At 38.8% G+C, this 21350-nt stretch overlaps 1 protein-coding gene across 1 annotated transcript in view; it reads left to right on the forward strand.

Annotated features, from left to right (window-relative positions):
- The window catches only part of LOC145985666 (fatty acid synthase-like), an 82839-nt gene that overhangs the window by 40067 nt on the left and 21422 nt on the right, over window positions 1-21350 (forward strand). The window contains exons 17-27 of the mRNA XM_083119738.1: window positions 545-796; window positions 1893-2069; window positions 3259-3578; window positions 5371-5664; window positions 11725-11921; window positions 13577-13807; window positions 15097-15220; window positions 17217-17393; window positions 18129-18308; window positions 19008-19206; window positions 20876-21056. Coding sequence (XP_082975864.1) covers window positions 545-796; window positions 1893-2069; window positions 3259-3578; window positions 5371-5664; window positions 11725-11921; window positions 13577-13807; window positions 15097-15220; window positions 17217-17393; window positions 18129-18308; window positions 19008-19206; window positions 20876-21056 — 2332 coding nt within the window. The remainder of the gene's footprint in view (window positions 1-544; window positions 797-1892; window positions 2070-3258; window positions 3579-5370; window positions 5665-11724; window positions 11922-13576; window positions 13808-15096; window positions 15221-17216; window positions 17394-18128; window positions 18309-19007; window positions 19207-20875; window positions 21057-21350) is intronic.

Raw genomic sequence — 21350 nt, forward strand, 5'->3', positions numbered from 1 at the left:
ATATCCGATGATGAAAGGAAATGTTTATATATCATGATTCATTCCTATTAAAATAGTTAACTATACGATATCTAGTGTACAAGTAAAAACTTAGATATTGAATGAAAGGAATTAATATCATTATGTTACAATGAAGCACCTTAGGCTACTTTCACGTTTCAGCAGTAATGAAGAAAATTGTGCTTTTATAAGATAAATAGAAATAAAATGTTAATATTCATGTATACCTTTGTTACGAGCAAATGTTTGAAGTTGTTTATTTTTTTAACACTAAGTGTTACCTTTGAATTCTCATATATTCTCATGTATTTATATTTTCATATTTAAACCCACATGAGGTATATTGTTAACTTAATCAAAGATTATGTTAAATTTTGATCTTATCAGTAAAGGAAAGAATAATGTATACGTTGTACGAATTATACATAGCCCGGACTAAAGTAATCGTAAAGCTTACAGTTACTTTTAAATTAAGGTTGCAGTAACAGAGTTGCATTTACAAAAGGATTAACTTCCTGAGTTACTTTTTCATTCTTCATGGCAGATTTGGTTAAGTTTGTGGTCACTCTGATGAGTGGTTCGGGAGATTTCGAAGTGACCGAGGGCGGAGCAGCCGTGGTGACGGGCAAGTACTACATACCGACCAATCCAAATAAGGAGATGACAAACCTACCTCCACACGAAATACCTGAAGATGCAGAGAAGGTCGACACGAAAGACATCTACAAAGAATTCCGTGTCAGGGGATACAACTACAGCGGGCTCTTCAAGGGTATCATGGAAGCCGATATCGAGGGTGCGTTATTTAATGTTTCTCTACCTAATGTAGGATCTTTACAATACAATCAGTGGCGTGGCCAGGGTTTTCGAAAGCAGGTGGGGGTATGTATACTTCTTTCTTAGTAGTCAGCCATCATTTTTATATCTACTCCTGCCTTTTAACGTTCTTCTTTTTCTTCAGTAATACTGGCCAAATTGGAGGTTATAGTCTACACCTACCCCCCTCCCCCTTTCTCCTTGGGCACGCCACTAGACTCAGACTATGATTATGGATGCACATAGTGGTTCGGATCCCACTTTAATCCAGTCCCGATTAGCCTTACTGTGCATAAAGGGGTCTTGAAAAGAAACTCAATCAATCAATCCGACTATGATTAGACCGACTTCAGTCCTGTGTGGTGTAAACTAGGAATCAAATGTATTGCATACCAATTTCCTCAGTCCTATAAAGCGTAAACTGGGAATCAAAGGTATTAGAAAAAAAACATTTCACCGAGTCCTGAGAAATAAAAAGTATCATAAATCTGTTCCCTCCGTCATCCATGGCGCAAACTAGAAATCAGAGTTATGAAAAACTACTTCCTTCAGTTTTGGATGGCGTAAACTAGAAGTGAAATGCATTAAAAACTATTTCCTTTATACTCCGTCCCGGGAGTCTCTGGAGCGAGTAAGCAAGTCTCTGAGCAAGAGAGAGCTCGACCAAACGCATGCGAGGGAACGGGATTTCAAGGAGGAGGAAAGCGACTGCAGTTACCAGTCCTTTCAGCAGAGTGTACTGCTTCGTTCGGGCCCACTCTCTTTCTCCCCTTGTCAACCTTTATGCACGGCCTTGCTCCAGAGATTCCCGGGATATAGTATAGTCTTACATGAAGGTAAACTGGAAATCAAAAGTTTTAAAACGTCTTCCTTCAGTTACAGTTACTTTTACCGCTCGTATTATACCAATAACTCCACAGCGAAAGCCGAAGTTTCTATTGAAGAGAGTATTTCCGGATCTAGGTATCCCCTTTTTATCGCTAGTAACTGTACATAGATGACCAAAAAGGAATGTTGAACTGACATCTAAACTATCGATGTTATTCAAAGAGCTGTTTGTTTCCTTCTTTCTTCAGGAAGACGTGCGATTCTAAAATGGACAGCCAATTGGATCACTCTGATGGATAATATGCTGCAGCAGAACATTTTCCACGACCAATCCCGAGGACTGCTTGTGCCAACGGCCATTGGACGGGTGGTCATCAACCCGCAGAAGCACAATGAGACTGTGAAGCATCTTCAACCTGATGAGGGTGAGTGGCAGCAGTGTTGCCACTGGTGGGTGGGAAATCTCCAGTTAATGCTATCGACGCCTGGAGTGAAAGGGCGGATCTTTGTAAGGAGTCTTGAATGTAACAACCGCCGACTTGATTTAATTTTGTTATTTATCGTCGCTTTCTGCCAGTTTTGGCTAATCGCGACGATGAGGGTGAGTTATGATGTAATGAAATTGATGAAGGGACAATCGCAAAGAACATCATGTCCAGGCCGGGATTCGAACCAGAGACTCCTGGCAGCATAGCACACTGTGCTAACCACTCCACCACGAAGCTCGGAGCAACAAAAATGTTCAAGGGAGAGGAAAATGAAAACCTTCATTTGATTTTGTTTCTTATCTAGTAGATTTCTGTATGTAGGATTGTACAAGTTTGCTGCATTTTAGCACAGACCTATTGCTGATCTACATATGCAATATTTTCAACTTTTGAGTTAGTGTCTGTATACCTTAAGAAGAATAAGTCTTTGGGGTCCACGTGCAGTCACTTATGAGCCACTGTGAAGGCCTTTCCTCCCATCTGTCTGCGAACTGAGGCCATTGTCGAACTTTCTCCTCCATTACTAAACTTGCTGATGCACAGAGATATTGAATTTTCATTTGCCAAGAAAGTTCTGTACGTTTTAGGCTGACAGAGGGCAAGAACCACTCCTCTTCTCTGGTGCAAGTGTGTATAGGAGGCGCCATTTTTAAAATGACAAAAATGGAGTCTTGCAACTCACTTGATTAGTGTTGCAGCCTTGAGGTCGTTTTGTAAGTAACAGTTGTACCTCATGTCAATTTGGGCTCTATACAGTCTGCCCTACAAGTTTTATTGGACTTTTAACGTTTTCATTTGACTCATAATGGTTTTAAAAGAAGATATTTGGCCGAGTATCTGCTATATACCTTGATATGAACTCGCCCGCCTCCCTCTGTGTTACATCAAAGTAGCTCCCACTGACATTCTATACTAAACATCCCTCCCCTTCACAGAGTTTGTCGCTATGACACAAAAGCGAAATTTGTAAGTAATCTAAAGCTCAACATCACTCGATAATCATTTGATAGCTTCATCACAAGTACTGAGATAATACTATCTTCAATTTCGCCTTTCGGATTCTTGTTTCCAATGAGCTGAAATCTTCTCATTACAGTTTCATATCCGACTTTCTTCTCGTTTCTAGGTATCCCTTCCTACTCTTACAAAGGACTGAACATAGTGAAGTGCGGAGGGATTGAAATGAAAGATCTCAAGGCTAACTTCATCGCACGGAGAAAGTGGAAACCGACGCCCGTGCTGGAGAAATTCCAGTTCCTCCCGTACGCTACTCCTATCTCAGAGACTGGAGAAGATGCTTACGCTGCTGCCGTGAGAGTGTGCGTGCACGTTCTGCTGGAGAACGGCTCCGGATTGAAGTTCAACATTGCAGAGATCTCAGACTCGAACGACGAGTTCGTGTCACCCACTGTTGCTGATGTTTTTAATGATATGCCGCTGGTGAAGGTAAGGGATCAAGTGAAAGTCCAAGAACCCAAACCGAATGCTGTAATAGACCAGAAGAATTGAATTGTGGAGTGGAAATTTTACACTTGATACCTTTGCAGAAGCCTTGTTTGATTTGGTTCATTTTACTTCAGTTCTCTGCAACTTTTTTGCTAATCGCGAAGATGAGGATGGGTGTGATAAAATTGATGAAGGGGCACGAACAAAGAACGCCCATGCCAGGCCCGGGTTCAAATCAGGGCCCCCTGGCGTCGTTGCGCGCTGTGCTAACCACTCCACCACGCTACAGAAGCTTTTTAACGCTGGTAGTGTAATATATTGTGAACGAGACACATTACGCTCGCTCACGCATTCCGGTTAATACTAGATAAAGTTTTAGTACGGCACGCAATACTTCTGTTATGTTCTTGGAACTTCCAAAATTACTTATTTGGGACTTAGTTTGAAAATACTGAAAACAAATTGATCAAACATCTAGTTCTATGTTACTGTAACAGCTACAGACTTGTAATTAGAGGCAGTTGAAGCTTGTGCAATAACCATTGCGTTATGAAAAACAACTTGGTTTGAAAAGAAAATTATATTTTGAGATTACCCAAAACCTTCATTTTAAAATATATATATATGTTTTAAAAATACGCAGTGAAAGTTGTCTCAGTGGGTTCAACTCACCCTCTCGTGAACATATTTGCTTCATACTATATTTATACAGACTATGGGGAGTCATTGCGAATCATTTCCACCCATAGGAAGAGAGGATTCACTTAAAAATGGAGTTAGTTCTCAGTTGCAAGAGTTACATTCCATTGAGTACTTTTCTCAACTCACTTAGCCTACATCTCACAAACATTTACTTTATTCTACTTACCTTCCAGGTTAGTTGATTTTCGCATTCAGGTATGAACCATCTGCGTTCCAAATCTGGAAGGAACAAAGAAATACATATTAATTAGAAGCACGTTAACACATTAAAATATAACTCAAAATAAGAATTCCTGAATTAACAAGTGTAGGCAATTGTCTCAAATGTTCACTTCTCTCATGCTGAGACGGAATACATGCAATGAACAATGAACAACTACCAACGAAAGTATTAAAGCAGAGAGAAAGAAAGTCAAACTAAACAAGAAGAATTACATAACCGTGTTGCTTATAACAATAAAAAACACTACTTAGCCCATATAAAGTGCAGATAGAAGTACATAATTAGTGCAAGTTCAGAATAATTGAACCAATCATGAATTATTGTAGTTGGTAATAATTATGCTTCAAATCTTTATTTGTCTTTCTTAACCGATGAACAATATTATCTCTAATCAGAATTTAATTCGAGTATTGGCCCAAAGAAGTTTCCCAGAATTACACTGAAACCAAAAAGAATAGCACATACAAATATAATTAAGAAATATCACCAAATTATGTAAATATATATTACTATTGATGAAAGGAAATGACCGAAGACTATGAAAAATGTTTTCATGAATACTTACATATTTTACATGATTCAGTAATATTTGTACATATTTATGGACATATTTTCCATAAAAGTCCGGACCTAAATCATGATCAGCGTTCAGTTGCACTGATGGCGGGGAAAAAGTACTGGTGATAATGCATTATATCAATGAAGATGGTCATTAAAAGTTTTCATTTGTGGCTATATTTTTTTTAAAAAAATTAAGTTGGCAATTCAGTAATATTACTACTTCAAACCACCTACTTGAATAGTGATTAGAGGTACTTGAAAAACCAGGTTGTGTTTGTCTTTAAGGTCAATAATTTCTGCTTGCAGCCGGAGATAACCGTTTACACGAGAAGATCGCTGGAGCCTGAGGTGAGCCAGCTGCTGGAGGACCACTCCATAAAGCACTTGGAGACTGTCGGAGTCGACGTAGACGTCCACCTGTTGATCATTTCCGAGATCTCAACCAAAACGGAAAACCTGATCAAAGGGCTGAAGGACGGCTCCTTCGTTCTGTACACTGGAAGCGACGCAGCACACTGCCTCCAGGCTCTGGAGAATTTGCAGCTAGAAGGCGTCGTTGAGCAAAGGATGGCGGAGAAGCAGCTGCGTTTATTGAGGAAGGTAAGGAAGACCAAAGTAGTGAATATCTTTAAATGACACGTTTCTTCTTTATAATAAAGAACATACAATTTTAATATGTTATAAAATTAATGGATAATCTTGCGTTCATGGTTATGAGCAAATTATAATGCTGGGTGGCATTTAAAAGCGCTATCTACACAGGTAATGAAATAGTAAGAATTGAAATTTCTCTACGACGAACCTTTACATTTTCCTAATTTCACTATGAACTAAGAATCACTTCCGATTCGATCGGTGAAAAAACTTTGTTTTTCTTCTTCTCTCTGAATTAAGACATAACACCAATTACGGAACTGTCTTATCTAAAACTTTAATAGAAGTGTTATATTTGCTCCATTCCATAAATTTCTAATTTTTTTTTTGTCGGTCGACAAAAATTTCCCTTTCTATGTTCAACAGTGTTAAGGAAGAAATATCTCGCCCCATGGTTGACCTAAGCCGTGATTTAATATACCGTTTAGTTGTGGCCGAAGACTCTGGTAGAAACTGCAATATTAGACATTTTGTTCAGATTAAGGAATGTTATCTTATCTATAGTATACGGGCATTCATTCTTCTTGGATGAATGTACAGTTTTTCTGGAACTAGATTTCGGCTCTGAGAATATCTTTTTTTTAGAGTTGAAAGGTTCTGAGTCGATGAAAGATGTAATAATATTTCATGAAATGCTCTACAGCACGAACAGTGCATATGGTGTCTCCTGAAAATCGCATTTTCAAGTAATTGTTGACGATATCTAAAAGTCTGTAGTACAGTCATGGAAAAAAGTTCGTCCCCATAAGGCTTTAGTAGGAGCAAGTAATGCAGGAGGATAGGCAACACATATTGCACCCTTCGATGATCGGGTGATTTTGCCTGTCTTAACACCGAGAAATGTGTTCCACGCGAAGGTCAACATGACAGGAAAGCAAAGAGGGTCACATGACTATTGGTTACGTGGAGTGTTGTGCTTCTCCACGTCCCCAGTTCTTGATCCACATTGCAGAAAAAGTAGAGCTGCATGCAATGTATGAAAATAGGTTGTTTTCAACTACACTATCAGACGTGTCTCCCGATTTAGTCGGGACAGTCTTTTACTTTGAATTCCTGTTTGTCATAGGCGTAACTTGACGGGAGCAGAAAGGGCATTTGTAACCCCCCCCCCCAAATCAGGTTTCTTAAAGCTGCTAAAACAGGAATTAAATACTATGATTTGACGCGTCCAAAAAAAGTATTATATTGAAAGATTGTTCCCAAATACGTAGATTGCAATTTAATACTTTGAAAGTGTCTCAGATTTGTTTATTATGTCACATCTTAGTGTGGCAAAGGTCTACTACAAAAGTGGAATTTCGTAACAGAAAAATGAACCCACTCCTTTTATTTCGTAGCCGATTTCATCTTGAAACTGAAATTAAGAATATTAGTTAACAATGTAATTGGTAAACAATAAACAATAAAAAAAATGTGTTAGACCCAATTCTTTAATACCTTATCATAATCTTTATCGCAAGTTTAAATTTTGTTGTAAGTCCACTTTATGCAAAAAAAAAAAAACGTAAAGTGCTCACCTGTGCTTAGCGCTATGCCATGAAGGCGTATAGGGGGTGTGGGGGTAACGCCCCACACTTTCTTGATTCGTTCGTGAGTGGGGGTGATGTGATCAGCATCACGCCCCTGACCGCCTTTACCACCAGGGTTTCCCCCAGGTACCCATGTCATTCGACGCTGGGTGGGCGCCGGGGCCGCTTCCAACGTTAGAAAAGTTCCCGGGCTTGAACCGGCCGGGGATCGAACCCGGGGCCTATAGCATGGTAGTCAGACGCGTTACCGACTGAGTCACCGGCAAAGATAGACTAATCTGAAGTGCATACAGTTTAAAGTGGGATCCGAACCACTATGTGCGATCACCTGGTATCGTACCCCAGACCCCTTGATTACAAGGCCTTACCACTACGCCATCAGTGAGGCGCACACAATCTTTGTATTTCGACCTTTTTAAACCTATATGTATCATATAATAAGAGGTTGTTTAACGTTGCTATGCCTCTATGGATTATATTTAGCCAGTATTCGAGCACATAGCGTCAGTTTCATAGAATGTAAACTTCTCTTCCATGTTTATGGTTTCCTGTCTGCAGTAGAAAAACTGGCAGGTTCCCATAGCTTTTATTTCAAAAGTCATACAATGGTTGCATATCATATCACTCAAATTTGATTCATTCGTTTCGAACACAATCCCCGATGGCGCAGTGGGATCGTGGGCGCCTTGTAATTAAGGGATCCCGGGTTCGATACTCGGTGGAGGAACATAGTGGTTCGGTTCCCCCTTTAAACTGTAGGTCCATTCACGATTAGCCTAACAGGACATAAAGTGGACTTAAGACACCAAATCAACCAACCAACACAATCCCGTTATTGTCCAGATTATCGAATCCAGAACCTTCGTCGCGAATAACATAAGCAGGAAGACAACGTGAAATAACCGAACAGAAACAGAACCTAAGATCTATAATGGATAGATTGGATTAAGTCGACGATACAGCACGCGTTCTGAAATGAAGAAGAATACGAAAGTTGAAGGACCTCTATACGCACCCACTTTTCCTCCACTCAATGGGGAAGATATCCTTCTAGCTGAGAAGCCTTTACGTAGGAGTGCCCTGAGGGAACTTCAAGGCCATGACGATAAAGTGTTCTACGTGCAATGACGGGACCATAACATACGTCAGATAGCTGTGTTCCTCCTTATTTCGTACGCCATTGATAACTGGAACACGTGACCTCGTCTTTGGTAGAGCAGAAGCCTGCTTGCTTGCCACCACCCTTTAGTTCAGTGACCTTCGCCCGTAATCAGCAAGAGTGAATGACTCACCAGATACTTGTTGTCTGTGAGGCTACACAAGAATAGATATTTCGTTAGTGGCTGTAAGTATTGTTTCATATGCAGTTATATCAGTTAACATTTCAATAGTTTCCTAATGGTTACGTTAGTGATAAACATGTAAATTAGTTCTCGAGAGTGAACGTTTTATCTATTTGAACGGGGGATTTTTATACAGCCTGCATGTATTATTTTTTCCTGAAACAAGAAGAAATTCGAAGACGCAAAAAGAGTTGTATAAGAGTAGTTAACAAAAGGAAAGGAGAAGAAGAAAATGTAAATGCTGAAATAAATTATGGTAGAGATCGAGTGAATAACATTTTGTCATGGGGCCTCCTCGATGGCGTAGTGATAACGTCGTCGCCTTGTAATCAGTGGATCCCGGGTTTGATACACGGTGGATGCACATAGTGGTTAGTATCCCACTTTAAACTGAAGGTCCAGTCCAGATTAGCATATCTGTGCACCAAACCAAAACTAAGAAAGAAATTGTCACAGTGTAAGAACATTTCATGTTCAACCACATACGAAACAAAAGGGAGTAATATATTGCAGGTTGGAGTTCACATCTGTAGCATCTAACCAACACAATTATGATTCGCGACATATCGTATCAGATCCATTTTTATTATACATGTATGATAATATAAGAGAAGTAGAGGAAAGAGAAAACCAAGCGAAACACGGACGCCTTCTCCAGAATTTCAAATCTCGTTACATAAGGTTCTGGGTTGGAGTCCCGAACAGGCATGACTTTCTTGTTCTTGCCCTTTTATCTGCTTCATTTCATCATAATTCATCGTTATGGTTTACCTGCAGGGGAAGAATAATGACAATAATTGCCAATACAAAGCCAATGACAAACAGAACAACTCGATTACGGAGGTGCGAAGAAGAAACGAGACTTGACAGTGTCTCCGTCTCTCGGTTTGTCGAATTGAAAATTGCTCTCCCGTTCTCGGTCTCGATTAGTTAAATATAGAAATCGAAAATGTATGTGAATGAATATACATGTATTTTATATATTCCGGTTTTGTAGGAGATTTCGTGAGAGATGAAATAAGTACTCTTCCATCGTATATATTTTTATAATTTTTATTCCCTGTTCGATGATCGCGACGATAAGGACGAGTGACCATTATATGAAATTGATGACGAAATAGTCAAACACCCCCGACAAGGACGGTACTCAAACCCGGGAACTTTGGCGACGATATCGAATGTCAATCACTTAATGAGCTTGACCACCGAGCCTGCTTAATGTTGTTTCTGTCAGGTAATTCGTAATAACTGTCAATATCCCACATTCACTATCATTTGCTTCATAATTTATCTTATTTTTTTGATTAACCTGAATTCAAAGAATTAGTTGAAAGGCAAAAATGCAAGACTGAATGAATGTCTCTGATGTTACTTCGTGCCGAATAATATGACGTGGTATTATGATATGAATTTATTAATCGTATAATATGCCTATTCATTCCATTGATTGATCCCAATTGAGCACACAAAATATGGTATAATGTCCACTCCATGGAGGAGTGGTTAGCACACCGCGCTACGATGCCATGGGTCCCTGGTTAGAATCTCGACTTGGGCGTGGGTGTCCTTGGTAAGTGTCCCTTCATCAATTTCATCATAGCATCACTCATCTTCATCGTCGCTATTTGCCAAAAGTGAAAGAATAGCAAATCTAAATAACAAAAATCCAATCAAATCGAACATCTCCACCGATTTAATTCTATACGGTACCAAATTCCCACTTTATTACTGCATCTTAAGTCATTTTACAGCATCTCAATTGTTTTCCGATTCGAAAACATTTGGAATGTTGTTTTGTGCAGTTGATTGTGCATTGTCTCGTTGTTTGGATTGTTTAATTAACGTCGCATTAATTAGTTTTAGACCAATCGTGATGGGGGAAGCAAGAGCACAAAGGAAGCGAAAAAGACAAGGAAGAGACCACGGCTTTCTTTAAAGATAGCATCCCGTGAATACAACTCAAGTGACTGCAGAATATTATGAATAAAATTTATTTCGCTTTTTCCCTTTATTTCTGTTTCAGTTATTTTACTTCGCTTTTCTTCTACCACTCGTGTTAATCGTGTCGGTGAGGAAGAATTATAAACTTGTGAAATGGACGATGGTACAAAAAAATATATGCCTCTCCCTCGGTTCGAAACTGTCAGTACAAAATATTGTCTTATTTTTAAAATTTACGGGCAAATATGGTTTGTTACGTAGCAATTTTCGCTTATCTCTTTCTCAAGGGATTCCATTGCCTCTCTGATGTCGTAGTGGTAACGTCTTCGCCATGTAATGAAAGGCTTCCGAATTCAATACCAAATAGAGAGGCATTTGGTTCGGATCCCATTTTAATCTGTAGGTCCAGTGCATGAACTGGACTTAAACAATTAACGTGTGGCATGTGGTCCGTGATGTGAACCATCATTTCAGCGAACCTTCTTGACAATGACTCTAATATCACTCGAAAGAATAGTATTTCCATACGAGTAGCTCTTGTCAAGAAACCAGTTCCTGAAATTTTCTTCTGGAGGCCTCGTAGCACCCAGCTGTTTGTTGTGGCTGGAGCACGAGTCATGTGACTCATGCTATCAAAGCTCAATCCTTCCCGAGAACTCAGAATCACCAGGCAAACTTAAGCGAATATTTTGTTATTTGGGTTGCATAAACAACAGGCTTTAAGACGTTACGAAATTCTACGTCCCGTGGCCCAGGTAATTTTTTCTCTGACTGTACACAGTCTCTCGTCAATATTCTAACAACGTCTCTGATTTTGTATCTTGATACTCTGTTGCACCCTGTGGTTGCTAACACAGCATCATATGCGTTCGAGGGAGGGCACTTAGCCCATCACCCTATCCCCTACCAAACTACTGCACTTTACCAAACTTCTTCCATGTTCCTTAGTCACGTGAGTTTCCGTAAACTGAGGAACGAGCAGTAAAAACAAAGACTCTACGTACTACGAAACAAATGCCGTGTTGCACCCATTTCTTGTGACAAAAGCACATGTTCAATTGCTCTGTTGTAACAGAGATTTCCCCTGAAATGACTTCTCTAACATGAGTTGCAAATATTGCCTTCTAGCGGAATGTAAATAGACATCACTATACTCGCCTTGTACATTTTTTTTTCTGATTCTATATCCGTAGGCTGCAACTCCTGCTGAGGTGAAATGCATCCACATTACTGAAAGGAACCTGAACTGGCTGGAAGAACTGAAAGCTGCTCTGAAGGAAAGCGAAACGAGCGGGCAGAAGGTCCTCGCTGTCGTTCAGAACGAGCCGTTCAACGGAATAGTGGGGCTGGTCAACTGCATCAGGCAGGAACCGAACGGGAAGTGCCTCAGGTAAGCTTCCTGCACTTCATTGTCCAGTATGGAGGGTTTCAAAATAGCTTCCATAGTGTGGTTTTGTCTCACGAAATACCTCGATCTCTTCAGATGTTCATTAGCAGCTGCGTTTTGGAGCTGCAAGCAGGGTCGAAATGGAAATTTTCATGAAATAGAACCTTTTACTTTCCTTAATACGGCGTTGTCCCTGTTTTCTTCTTCCTCAGCCTACTACAGCAACCACATTAACAAATATTGAAATTACGCCCTGTATTACAATTAATAATAATTAATATTATAATATTTACTTAAACGGGCCTCCCCGATGGCGCAGTGGTAGCGTCGTCGCCTTGTAATCAAGGGGTCCCGGGTTCGATACCCGGTGGAGGCACAAGTGGTTCGGATCCCACTTTAAACTGTAGGTCCAGTCCCGATTAGCCTTACTGTGCATAAAGTGAACTTAAAAAACCAAATCAATCCAATCCAATATTTACTTAAAATTATAATGGTAGCCTTTTCGCTAAACCAGGCTTTTTAAAAATTCAATGCACGTATCCTCAATACTTTGTCTTAATAATGCTTCTTAAAGTAATCAATTTGTATAACTGAAAAATATATCCATATTGTTATTTTGCATATGGTCAAGGATTGGGTCTATTCTTCAGAACGTCAACAATGCATCTGCTCATGTTAAGAAAAATGAGTGACCATAAAAGGGAATTCTTGTGTAAAGATCTTGTGCAGACGGAAACCTCTGTCAAAACAATCGAATCAGAAGACACGACAAATATTAATGATTGAAGCATAAAAAGTAAAAAAGAGAACCACAAGGCACAAAGGATGAAGGCAACATAGACACCTTCACCCTCTGCTAAGCCCCTCGCAGCAGCAACACATCTCCACGTAGAAGGGAAGCTTACATAAATGCTATAATATGTACTATTAAAGAGTATTAACAATTTACTTCAAACTGAAAATGTAAATGTAGTGAAATATGTAAAAAATAATAGCAAAAGAACCGGAACGATCCGTCGCCATTTCTGACGAGATGGAACGGGAAGGTTCCAGATATTTCAGTCCATTTCCAGCCCTGGCTACAAATGTGTCTTGCAACTTTTGACCCACCCTGTGTTTCCCAAATTTGAAGTACAAAAGAAGAGGCAAAAGAGGGCGAATTTTTTCTTCTTTTTCTGGGGAAAGTCAATCATAAATAATATACATGAAATAAATATCTCGACTAAAGGAGCTATACCAGAGTAATACACAATTCGTACAAAAACCGTAGTGAAAATGCTGTTTTGTCCTCCACAACAATAGAATTCAATAAATGTTTATTCCCGCAAGTAGTTTTGAGAATGTATTTCATGAAACTTGATGTTCACTCGCTGCTCCATGTGACGACACCCTTCCACCTCCTTCACGGCATGGCGGCATAATTCCTAGCATGCCCATCGCAAGTTCATGAGTTGTTGCCAGGTTGTGGATTATGGACCACGCTACTTCATCAACGTGTTACTTCACAGACAGAATGCATACGTGGGAAAATATAAAATCAGTCTCATCACTTAATTGTTTGACTGTACATATTAATAAATTTGGTGTATGGAGCTTCTGAGACAGGAAAATCTACACGTATTTCCTTCTTAATTAGAATAATTGCTTCTTCATTTCAGATGTTTCTTCATCCGAGATGCAGGAGCTCCGATATTCTCATTGGACAATCCGTTCTACAAAGACCAATTACGTAAAGACCTGGTGATGAATGTTTACGATAGGAAATCTTGGGGAAGCTTCCGCCATCTGCTTCTGGAGGACAATCCAGCGGCTGAGACGGCACACGCCTATATCAACACTTTGGTGAGAGGAGACCTCTCCAGCTTGGCCTGGATCCAGGGACCTACACGGTAAGGCACGTCAAATGACGGGAGTGTTTTCTGTTAGAGAGAGAAGGACAAAATAGAAAAAACGTCGAGAGAAAATTAAGTAAACTCTAAGTAGAAAGAAAGAAGAAAATTGACGAAGCTAATAAATAAACTCTGGAAATAGAAAGAAGGAAAATATACAGCAGAAGGTTGAGAGATAGAGAATAGAAACTCGATAAAGAGAGAGACAGAAATTAAGCTCGAGTGAAGTGAGATAGAGAAAGAAGTAGAGAACAGAATCGAAAAAGAGAATCTTCCACATGTTCCATGAAATCCGAATTTTCCTACTATATTTTCAACTTCTGTTGTTATTTTGAATTAAAACAACTCCATAATATTTTTTCGGCATTTTTATATGGCACACTTTCTCTCCTTTTTTAAGAAAACTGTTGGAAGTTTTTATTTAAAAAAAACTTTTCGATGTTTCAAACGTGCAATTTTTCAGGAGATGCATTGTTTATACATAATTGCTATAATGTATATATTGTACTGTGTCAGTTGTGACAATGCTTTCATACATGCACAATTCTACGAGTATCCAGAAAATATTCATATCCAGCCTTCCCTATGTAACAACATAAAATATTTATTTTAGCATGTAGGTGAGATAACAACTTTAGCCGATAGAGTGCAGCATCTCTCTGCTGCCTTGCTGCACTCTCGTGGCCAAGATCTCAACTTCGTGTACAGGCAGGCAAACTGTAATCACTATTTGTTCGTGATTGCCTGTTTTGAAAAACAATTTGCAAAGCCCTGAGTAATCATTCAATCATTTGCAAGTTTACTGCTTTTTAATTTATCAAGTCATATCATGACACTGCCATTTTTAAGGTGTTATGGTTTCCAATTCGTAATTGATGCAGAAAATTTTGTTATAAACCGGAAGTGGAACACAAATTTACCAGCTTCGCCTACAGGGTAGTTGACAACGGTTTGGTCTTGTAAACAAGGAGTCCTGGGTTCAATTCCCATTGGAGGCAAGATTCGATGTTAGGATCTCACATTCATAGAAATCTTAAATGATCAAGAGTGACTGATCTTTTAATGGAGAATTCACACCGAATCGACAAGCGGCAAGCGACACGTCTCGCTTGGGAACGAGCCAATCAGCAGCTATGTTTCACACCGTAGCGGCTTGACAGGCCGCACAAGCCGTGTATTAATGTGTGTACGAAGTGTTCCATGTTATGTATGCAACAACCCTTACCTGTAACGTTTCCACATATTTGAATGTTTTTCGAAATCTTTCAACACAACATTCCTGCTTTCAGGTTCAATAACGACGACAACATGGAAATTTGCGACGTTTACTACTCCGCTTTGAATTTCAAAGACATCATGACAGCAACTGGTAGGCTGGCTGTGGAGGATCTCATGCAAGACCGCATTAAACAGGTATGTCCGATAATTAGCGGCATTATATATACAGGATGTCAGCTACAAACGTTCACACGGTATAGAGAAGACAAAAACTAACATTTGTTTTGTCAGTCTGACCTAAACTGTCTGATTAAATACCGCATGTATCATTTCATTGCACATATTATTTCGAGACGCAGTTGTATGCCTTTCCATTTTACTTTACAGCATTCCAGTTCCAGATGTACCAGTACTGCACTACAAAGTCAACGATAATGATAACCATACATTTTGGGGGTCGATTATATTTTCTGAGGGCCCCAAACCCGAGGTCCCGCTTACATACACAGCTCAAATTACATACACACATATCCACCTCATAACTTCTTGTGAGGATCAGAGATAGTTTTCCACCTACAAAATATACATACACAAACTCGGCAGGAGGCTCACCTTGTTTCATACTCTTCTTTTCAAAACAAGACGTCGAATGCTGGAAATATTATCAAAATATATACGCGACCGCTAAATTGATCGACTGACTGGATGTACTTCACTTTTCTGCCACTTTTGGCTAACCACCAGCGTGAGGATGAACGGTGACGACGAGATGAAATTGATGAAAGGAGAATATTGGAATGAATAAATGATCGAAAAATAGTGCTTCTGCGTAAGATACTTTCTAAAAGAAATCCTTTCTACCTCACTAAGAGATTGCTTCCACTGTGAAACCCCAATCTATGAAGCACACGGTTTCAATCTCTGATGAACACGATAATAATACATAAATTTCGAGACTGGAATGCCATCTAACACGATGTACGGAAATCTCAACAACAATGAAAAATATTTGCAATAACCTTAGAGTGTGTGTGTAGTTTGTTTATTGTGAAGGGTACATGTATGTATGAGGGTGGATCATTAAGTATCACACAAAATTTTTTCCCGCGATGTTATGCTGACTGGGACGTTGAAATTTTACAGATGTATAGTTTGAAGTTTGCGCAAGAGACGGTATTTGTTCGATCAGGTATAACTCTTGCGGCAGAAGCGTGAACTACTTAACAAAGATGGCGCGCATGTTATTGTCGTCAACGTGTGAAAAGCAAAGAGCTGTAGTTCGTTTTTTGTGGGCGCAAGGACAAAACCGTAGTGAAATTCTCAGGGAAATGTTGGGCGCGTATGGGGAAGACTGTTTCGACCGTAGCAATATCTCCAGGTGGTGCACATTCTTTCAAGGAGGCTGTGCGAACCTTGTTGACTCGTCACGTTCCGGGCAACCAGCAACAGCTGCAACGGAACGGAATGTTACAGCCATTGAGCAGGCAATTCTCAACGATCGGCGGATCCATCTTAGAACCATTTCAGGGCGTTTCAATATTTCAGGCTTTCATCTGTTTGGCCCAATGAAGAAATTCCTAGGTGGCCAACGCTTCAATTCCGATGAAGAAGTGCAATCGGTTGTGCGCAGATGGCTGTATTCCCAATTGAAGGAGTTCTATGAACATGGTATATTAAAACTAGTGCCACGATGGGAAAAATGTGTTGAAAGACTTGGCTCCTATGCCGAAAAGTGGCTAAAAGATCTGGTTTCAATGTGTATAATTTATGTTGTCTTATCTATTAAACTTCTTTTTTAAAAAATGCTGTGTGATACTTAATGATGCACCCTCGTATTATATTTATTTATTGGTTTGTGTTAATTATACTATGATTTAATGAAGACAAAGAAATGAGTTATGGTTGAATGTAAGACAAGGCTTAAGCCTTAATCGCCACCATATAAATTAAGAATTAACTATAAAAAAATACATTCGTAATCACATATGGACAGGACACCTTTGTTAATCTGCTCGAATGCGGTCCACGGTTCATTACTTGGAAGCGTCTGTTAAAGAGTAAGACATAATCCACACTTCCTGCGAACGCCATGCCCGAAACAACACACTCATCAGATTTGTCTTCAATTTTCAAACTTGAAATTTGAAACATCCAATGTGATTTGCTTATTTTGAATTCTTTCTCCTTACAGGAGTGTGCCCTTGGTTTCGAGTTTTCAGGAAGAGACTCCCATGGCAGAAGAGTGATGGGAATGCTGGAATGCAAAGGACTTGCCACTGTTCTTCAATGCTATAAAGATTTCTTGTGGGAGATTCCGAAATTCTGGTCACTGGAAGATGCAGCCACTGTCTGCTGTGTGTACACAACTGTTAGTATAATTACGATCGAATATCAAATTTTAGTTGTGTACTGGCTTTCATTATCTAAAAATAAAATTTTACAATGCTATAAACAGATAACAAGTTGAGGATATTCTTTTTACGTGCGTCTTGAAACCATGCTCTGGTTGATACCGTGCTATAATTGGCCAAAAAAAAAAAAAATAGCTGAGCGCTTTAGTTAAGAACTGAAAATCAAATATTGCAGCAGTTAACATAACTGAATTGTACAGTAGACATTTCGAACATGTTTTCTATGAACACATATTGTCACAGTTTGCAATGCACTTGTGTTACGTTAGCTACATGATATTTTCCATTTATTTTCTGCAATGGGTATTTGCAAATCATTTAGTAAAGAAGGAGGACATCAAATGTAGTTTACGAAGTGTGAAAAGAGGGAATGGGCATTAGAATATTCCGTAACACAATAATACACTAGTTTTATATCTGTTGAATGTACACTCGTCGGCAATAAAAATAGGACACCTAGATCCTGAAGTTCCCGCTACCCTGTAATGTGGTATGTGTGTTGCCTAACTCTACGGTGATATGTGGATGTTAATATTAAATTTTCAATGGCAACTTCTACAGCCGCCGTAGGATCTAGTGTCTCATTTTATTGCCGGTGATTGTACATGAGCAATGCTAATTTGTGCTAATTTAAAGAATTAGGAATAATTTTGTTTCTTGATTATTGAAATATATGTTTGTATAATCTTTAGGTGTATTACGCTCTTATTGTCCGGGGGCGTATGCAGCCGGGAGAGTCCATTCTCATCCACTCCGGCAGCGGAGGGGTGGGGCAGGCAGCCATCTCTGTGGCCCTCCACATGGGCTGCAAGGTGTACACAACAGTTGGTACTCCTGAGAAGAGGGAATTTTTGAAGAAGAGATTTCCACAGGTAAGCAAATCCCAGACATTGGGCCGTCGTTAATTTTAACACAACGTGGCGAGGAAAATCTTCCAGAGGGGTTTTCATATGAACATTTTTCATAAACGATACACACCACACTAACACACAGAAAAAGTCAAGAATTAGTTAATTTTAATACATGACTAATCGAAGTGTCTGTTTGGTATCCCAAAAAGCAGGATATTATTTTCCGAAACCGGGATCGGGAAAAGATTAATTTTACCCAATCCTGGTACTGAAATTTCGGCATCAGCACACACATAGCGATTAAAAGAAACTTGAAATGTGTGTTGACTCTATCTGTCACCAATTGTTGGACAAATTGTTTTTCATTTGTTGCAAGAAAGCTGGTAGAATTTTCGAACACCTTTACTTGATTGAGGTTCAAGTTTTAAGGTAGTTATTTCATTACAACACAATCCCGTCAGCTGTTTATACAACACTTCAAATCCAGTGTAAGCAAGAAATTTAGGACACTTCCATAGAAAATAAAGTTAATTTTTAATGCTTTTTAGAACTTCTATTTCGAAGATATTTGGGGAACATCAACCCCCAAACACTCTTCGCACGTTTTCCCACAACATGAAAACTTGAGCAAATATAAAATAGTCGTGTTGTGCTTTTGTTGAACTTCGTTGGTTCCATTTTTGTATTGAATTCTCACCGACTGACTTTCTCTTCTTCCAGTTGCTAGATGAGCACATATTCAATTCCAGGGACGTGACATTCGAGAATGCTGTTAAGGCTGCCACGAATTATCAAGGTGTTGATCTGGTGCTGAACTCCTTGGCGAAGGAAAAACTCCAAGCTTCGGTGAGATGTTTGGCCAACCATGGGCGATTCCTTGAAATTGGAAAGTTTGACCTCGCTAGCGACAATCAACTAGGTATGTGTTTTAGCAGAAATTATTATTGAAAAAGCGTTTTTAGAAAACATTTTTGAAATAATTCCAGCTAGAATGTTTATGCGTTTTCATTCTTTGATGCATTAACTAGCGGCTAGTTTGTGGCTAGTTTGGCAACAATAGAAACTTTCTAGATTAGAATCCCGGGCAAAGCATGCATGTGTCACTATATTTTTAACATCATCAATTCATCTACCTAAATGATAGAAATGCGACAAAATAGAAATAGAGAATACCAAAGTCAAGCACAATTCTACATTTTCTCACGAAAAATTATCCAATTAATGTGTCAGTCAAAATGTCCCTGACACACACATGTATCACAATGTATATAAATTTAAGTAAACTTTACCGAACTTCTTACTAAAGTGTTTAAACTAAATAGTTGGACTGGATATGTACACATTTTTGGTGCTAATGATAACAAATATAAAACTGCAAAGATTAGTATAGATTGTGTATTCACTGTGAAGTGTATTTATTTTACTATTGGTCCCATTACTTGTAAAACAAAAGCATGGGAATAAATAGCAAATAAAAGTTCCTGCTTTTAAGTCATCTTGATAATGAAACACAAGTGTACCCATTGTAAGTATTATAAGTTTTCGAGAATCAAATTCTGTTGTATTTGCAGTATGGCTATTCTACAAATGTCTCAACAAACTTCTAGTACAATTGTTGAGTTGGTTGATTGATTGAGTTGGTGTTTTAAGTCCACTTTATGCACAATATGGCTAATCACGACTGGACCTACAGTTTAAAATGGGATCCGAATCACTATGTGCCTCCACATGTTATCGAACCCGTGACCCCTTGATTACAATGCGACGACGCTACCACTTCGCCATCGGGGAGGCCCCACTAGTACAATTGTATATGTTCTACGAATCATTTTGCAGATTTCAAGATTGAAATTACCGTGATTTACTAAAATTGATCCACAATAGCCTCTGTGCTGTTATTACATTTAGACCTGCTTTAAGTTTCACACTAATTAATATAGTTCTCGAATTCGATTGAACATGAGTTAATGGCGTATTGATCAGAATTCCCACAGAATAGGTTGCAAGTTAGTTGCAAAGAAGGTCAAGATATTATATCTGTTGTTTGAAATTTTATGTAGGTAAATTTTCAGCCCTGACAACAGAGGGAAATAAGAATCAATTATTAAGATGTATAAGAATGTTTAGTGCGACTAACAACGATAAGATACCAGTACATGTAGAAAAATGACGTTCAAATCCCACATATTCCTGGTATTCAAGAAATATTCGGCCACTAGGTACACAAATTTATATCCTCTCATATAGCTACAAGTTCTTATTGAAATACGTTATCTCTGTAATAGTTAATTTCCTTACAAGAAACCATTTTATGAATGATTTTTGCTTAAGCTTACGTACTCTGTCAGTCAGTTTGGTATATAAACTCAAATATAATAGAATTTCGAATGTATGTAGAAGGGTATTATAAAAGTATCGTACCGGTAAAATTTTAACGATAAACCTGTCAACAATCAGCGCTACTATATAGAGGATAATTTGAATAATTTCAAAAATTACCTGAATCAACTTCATTTCTTTGATATTGATCTAACTTTGGTGCTAGTAGCTCTATCAAGAGAGTATTGTCAGTTTTCTTAATATCTCAGGCATGAGGTTTCTGCTGAAGGACTGCTCTTTTCATGGTGTCATGCTGGATACCATTATAAATGAAGACAGTGCTATTAGAAGAGAGATACACGATCTGTTGGTCGAGGGGATCAAGTCAGGAGCTGTGAAGCCGATCGGAAGGAAAGTGTTCAACTGTGATCAGGTTGAGGAAGCTTTCAGGTAGGTTGAAAATAAGTTATCTTCCACGGATCGAATTCATACCTTCAGTGGTATGTCTTAAAAGTATTGACACCTGTGTAACAATTTCGCCCCTTCTGTGAGGATTTTCCGGATCATGAATTTGTTACATGATCATTATGAGAAATTAATGTCTGCTAACAACAACTACAGCAAAATTTTGCATAGATTAAAAAAAAAATCCATTTATATGTTAAACTTTACAAATAAAATTTTGTTACGATCCTTATCAAATTTACTTACCGAATACTCATGATATCTGGGCAATGATGGATC

The sequence above is a fragment of the Lepisma saccharinum genome, chromosome 1 (assembly GCF_977018435.1).
Source record: "Lepisma saccharinum chromosome 1, izLepSacc3.1, whole genome shotgun sequence".
In the NCBI taxonomy this organism is placed as follows: Eukaryota; Metazoa; Arthropoda; class Insecta; order Zygentoma; family Lepismatidae; genus Lepisma; species Lepisma saccharinum.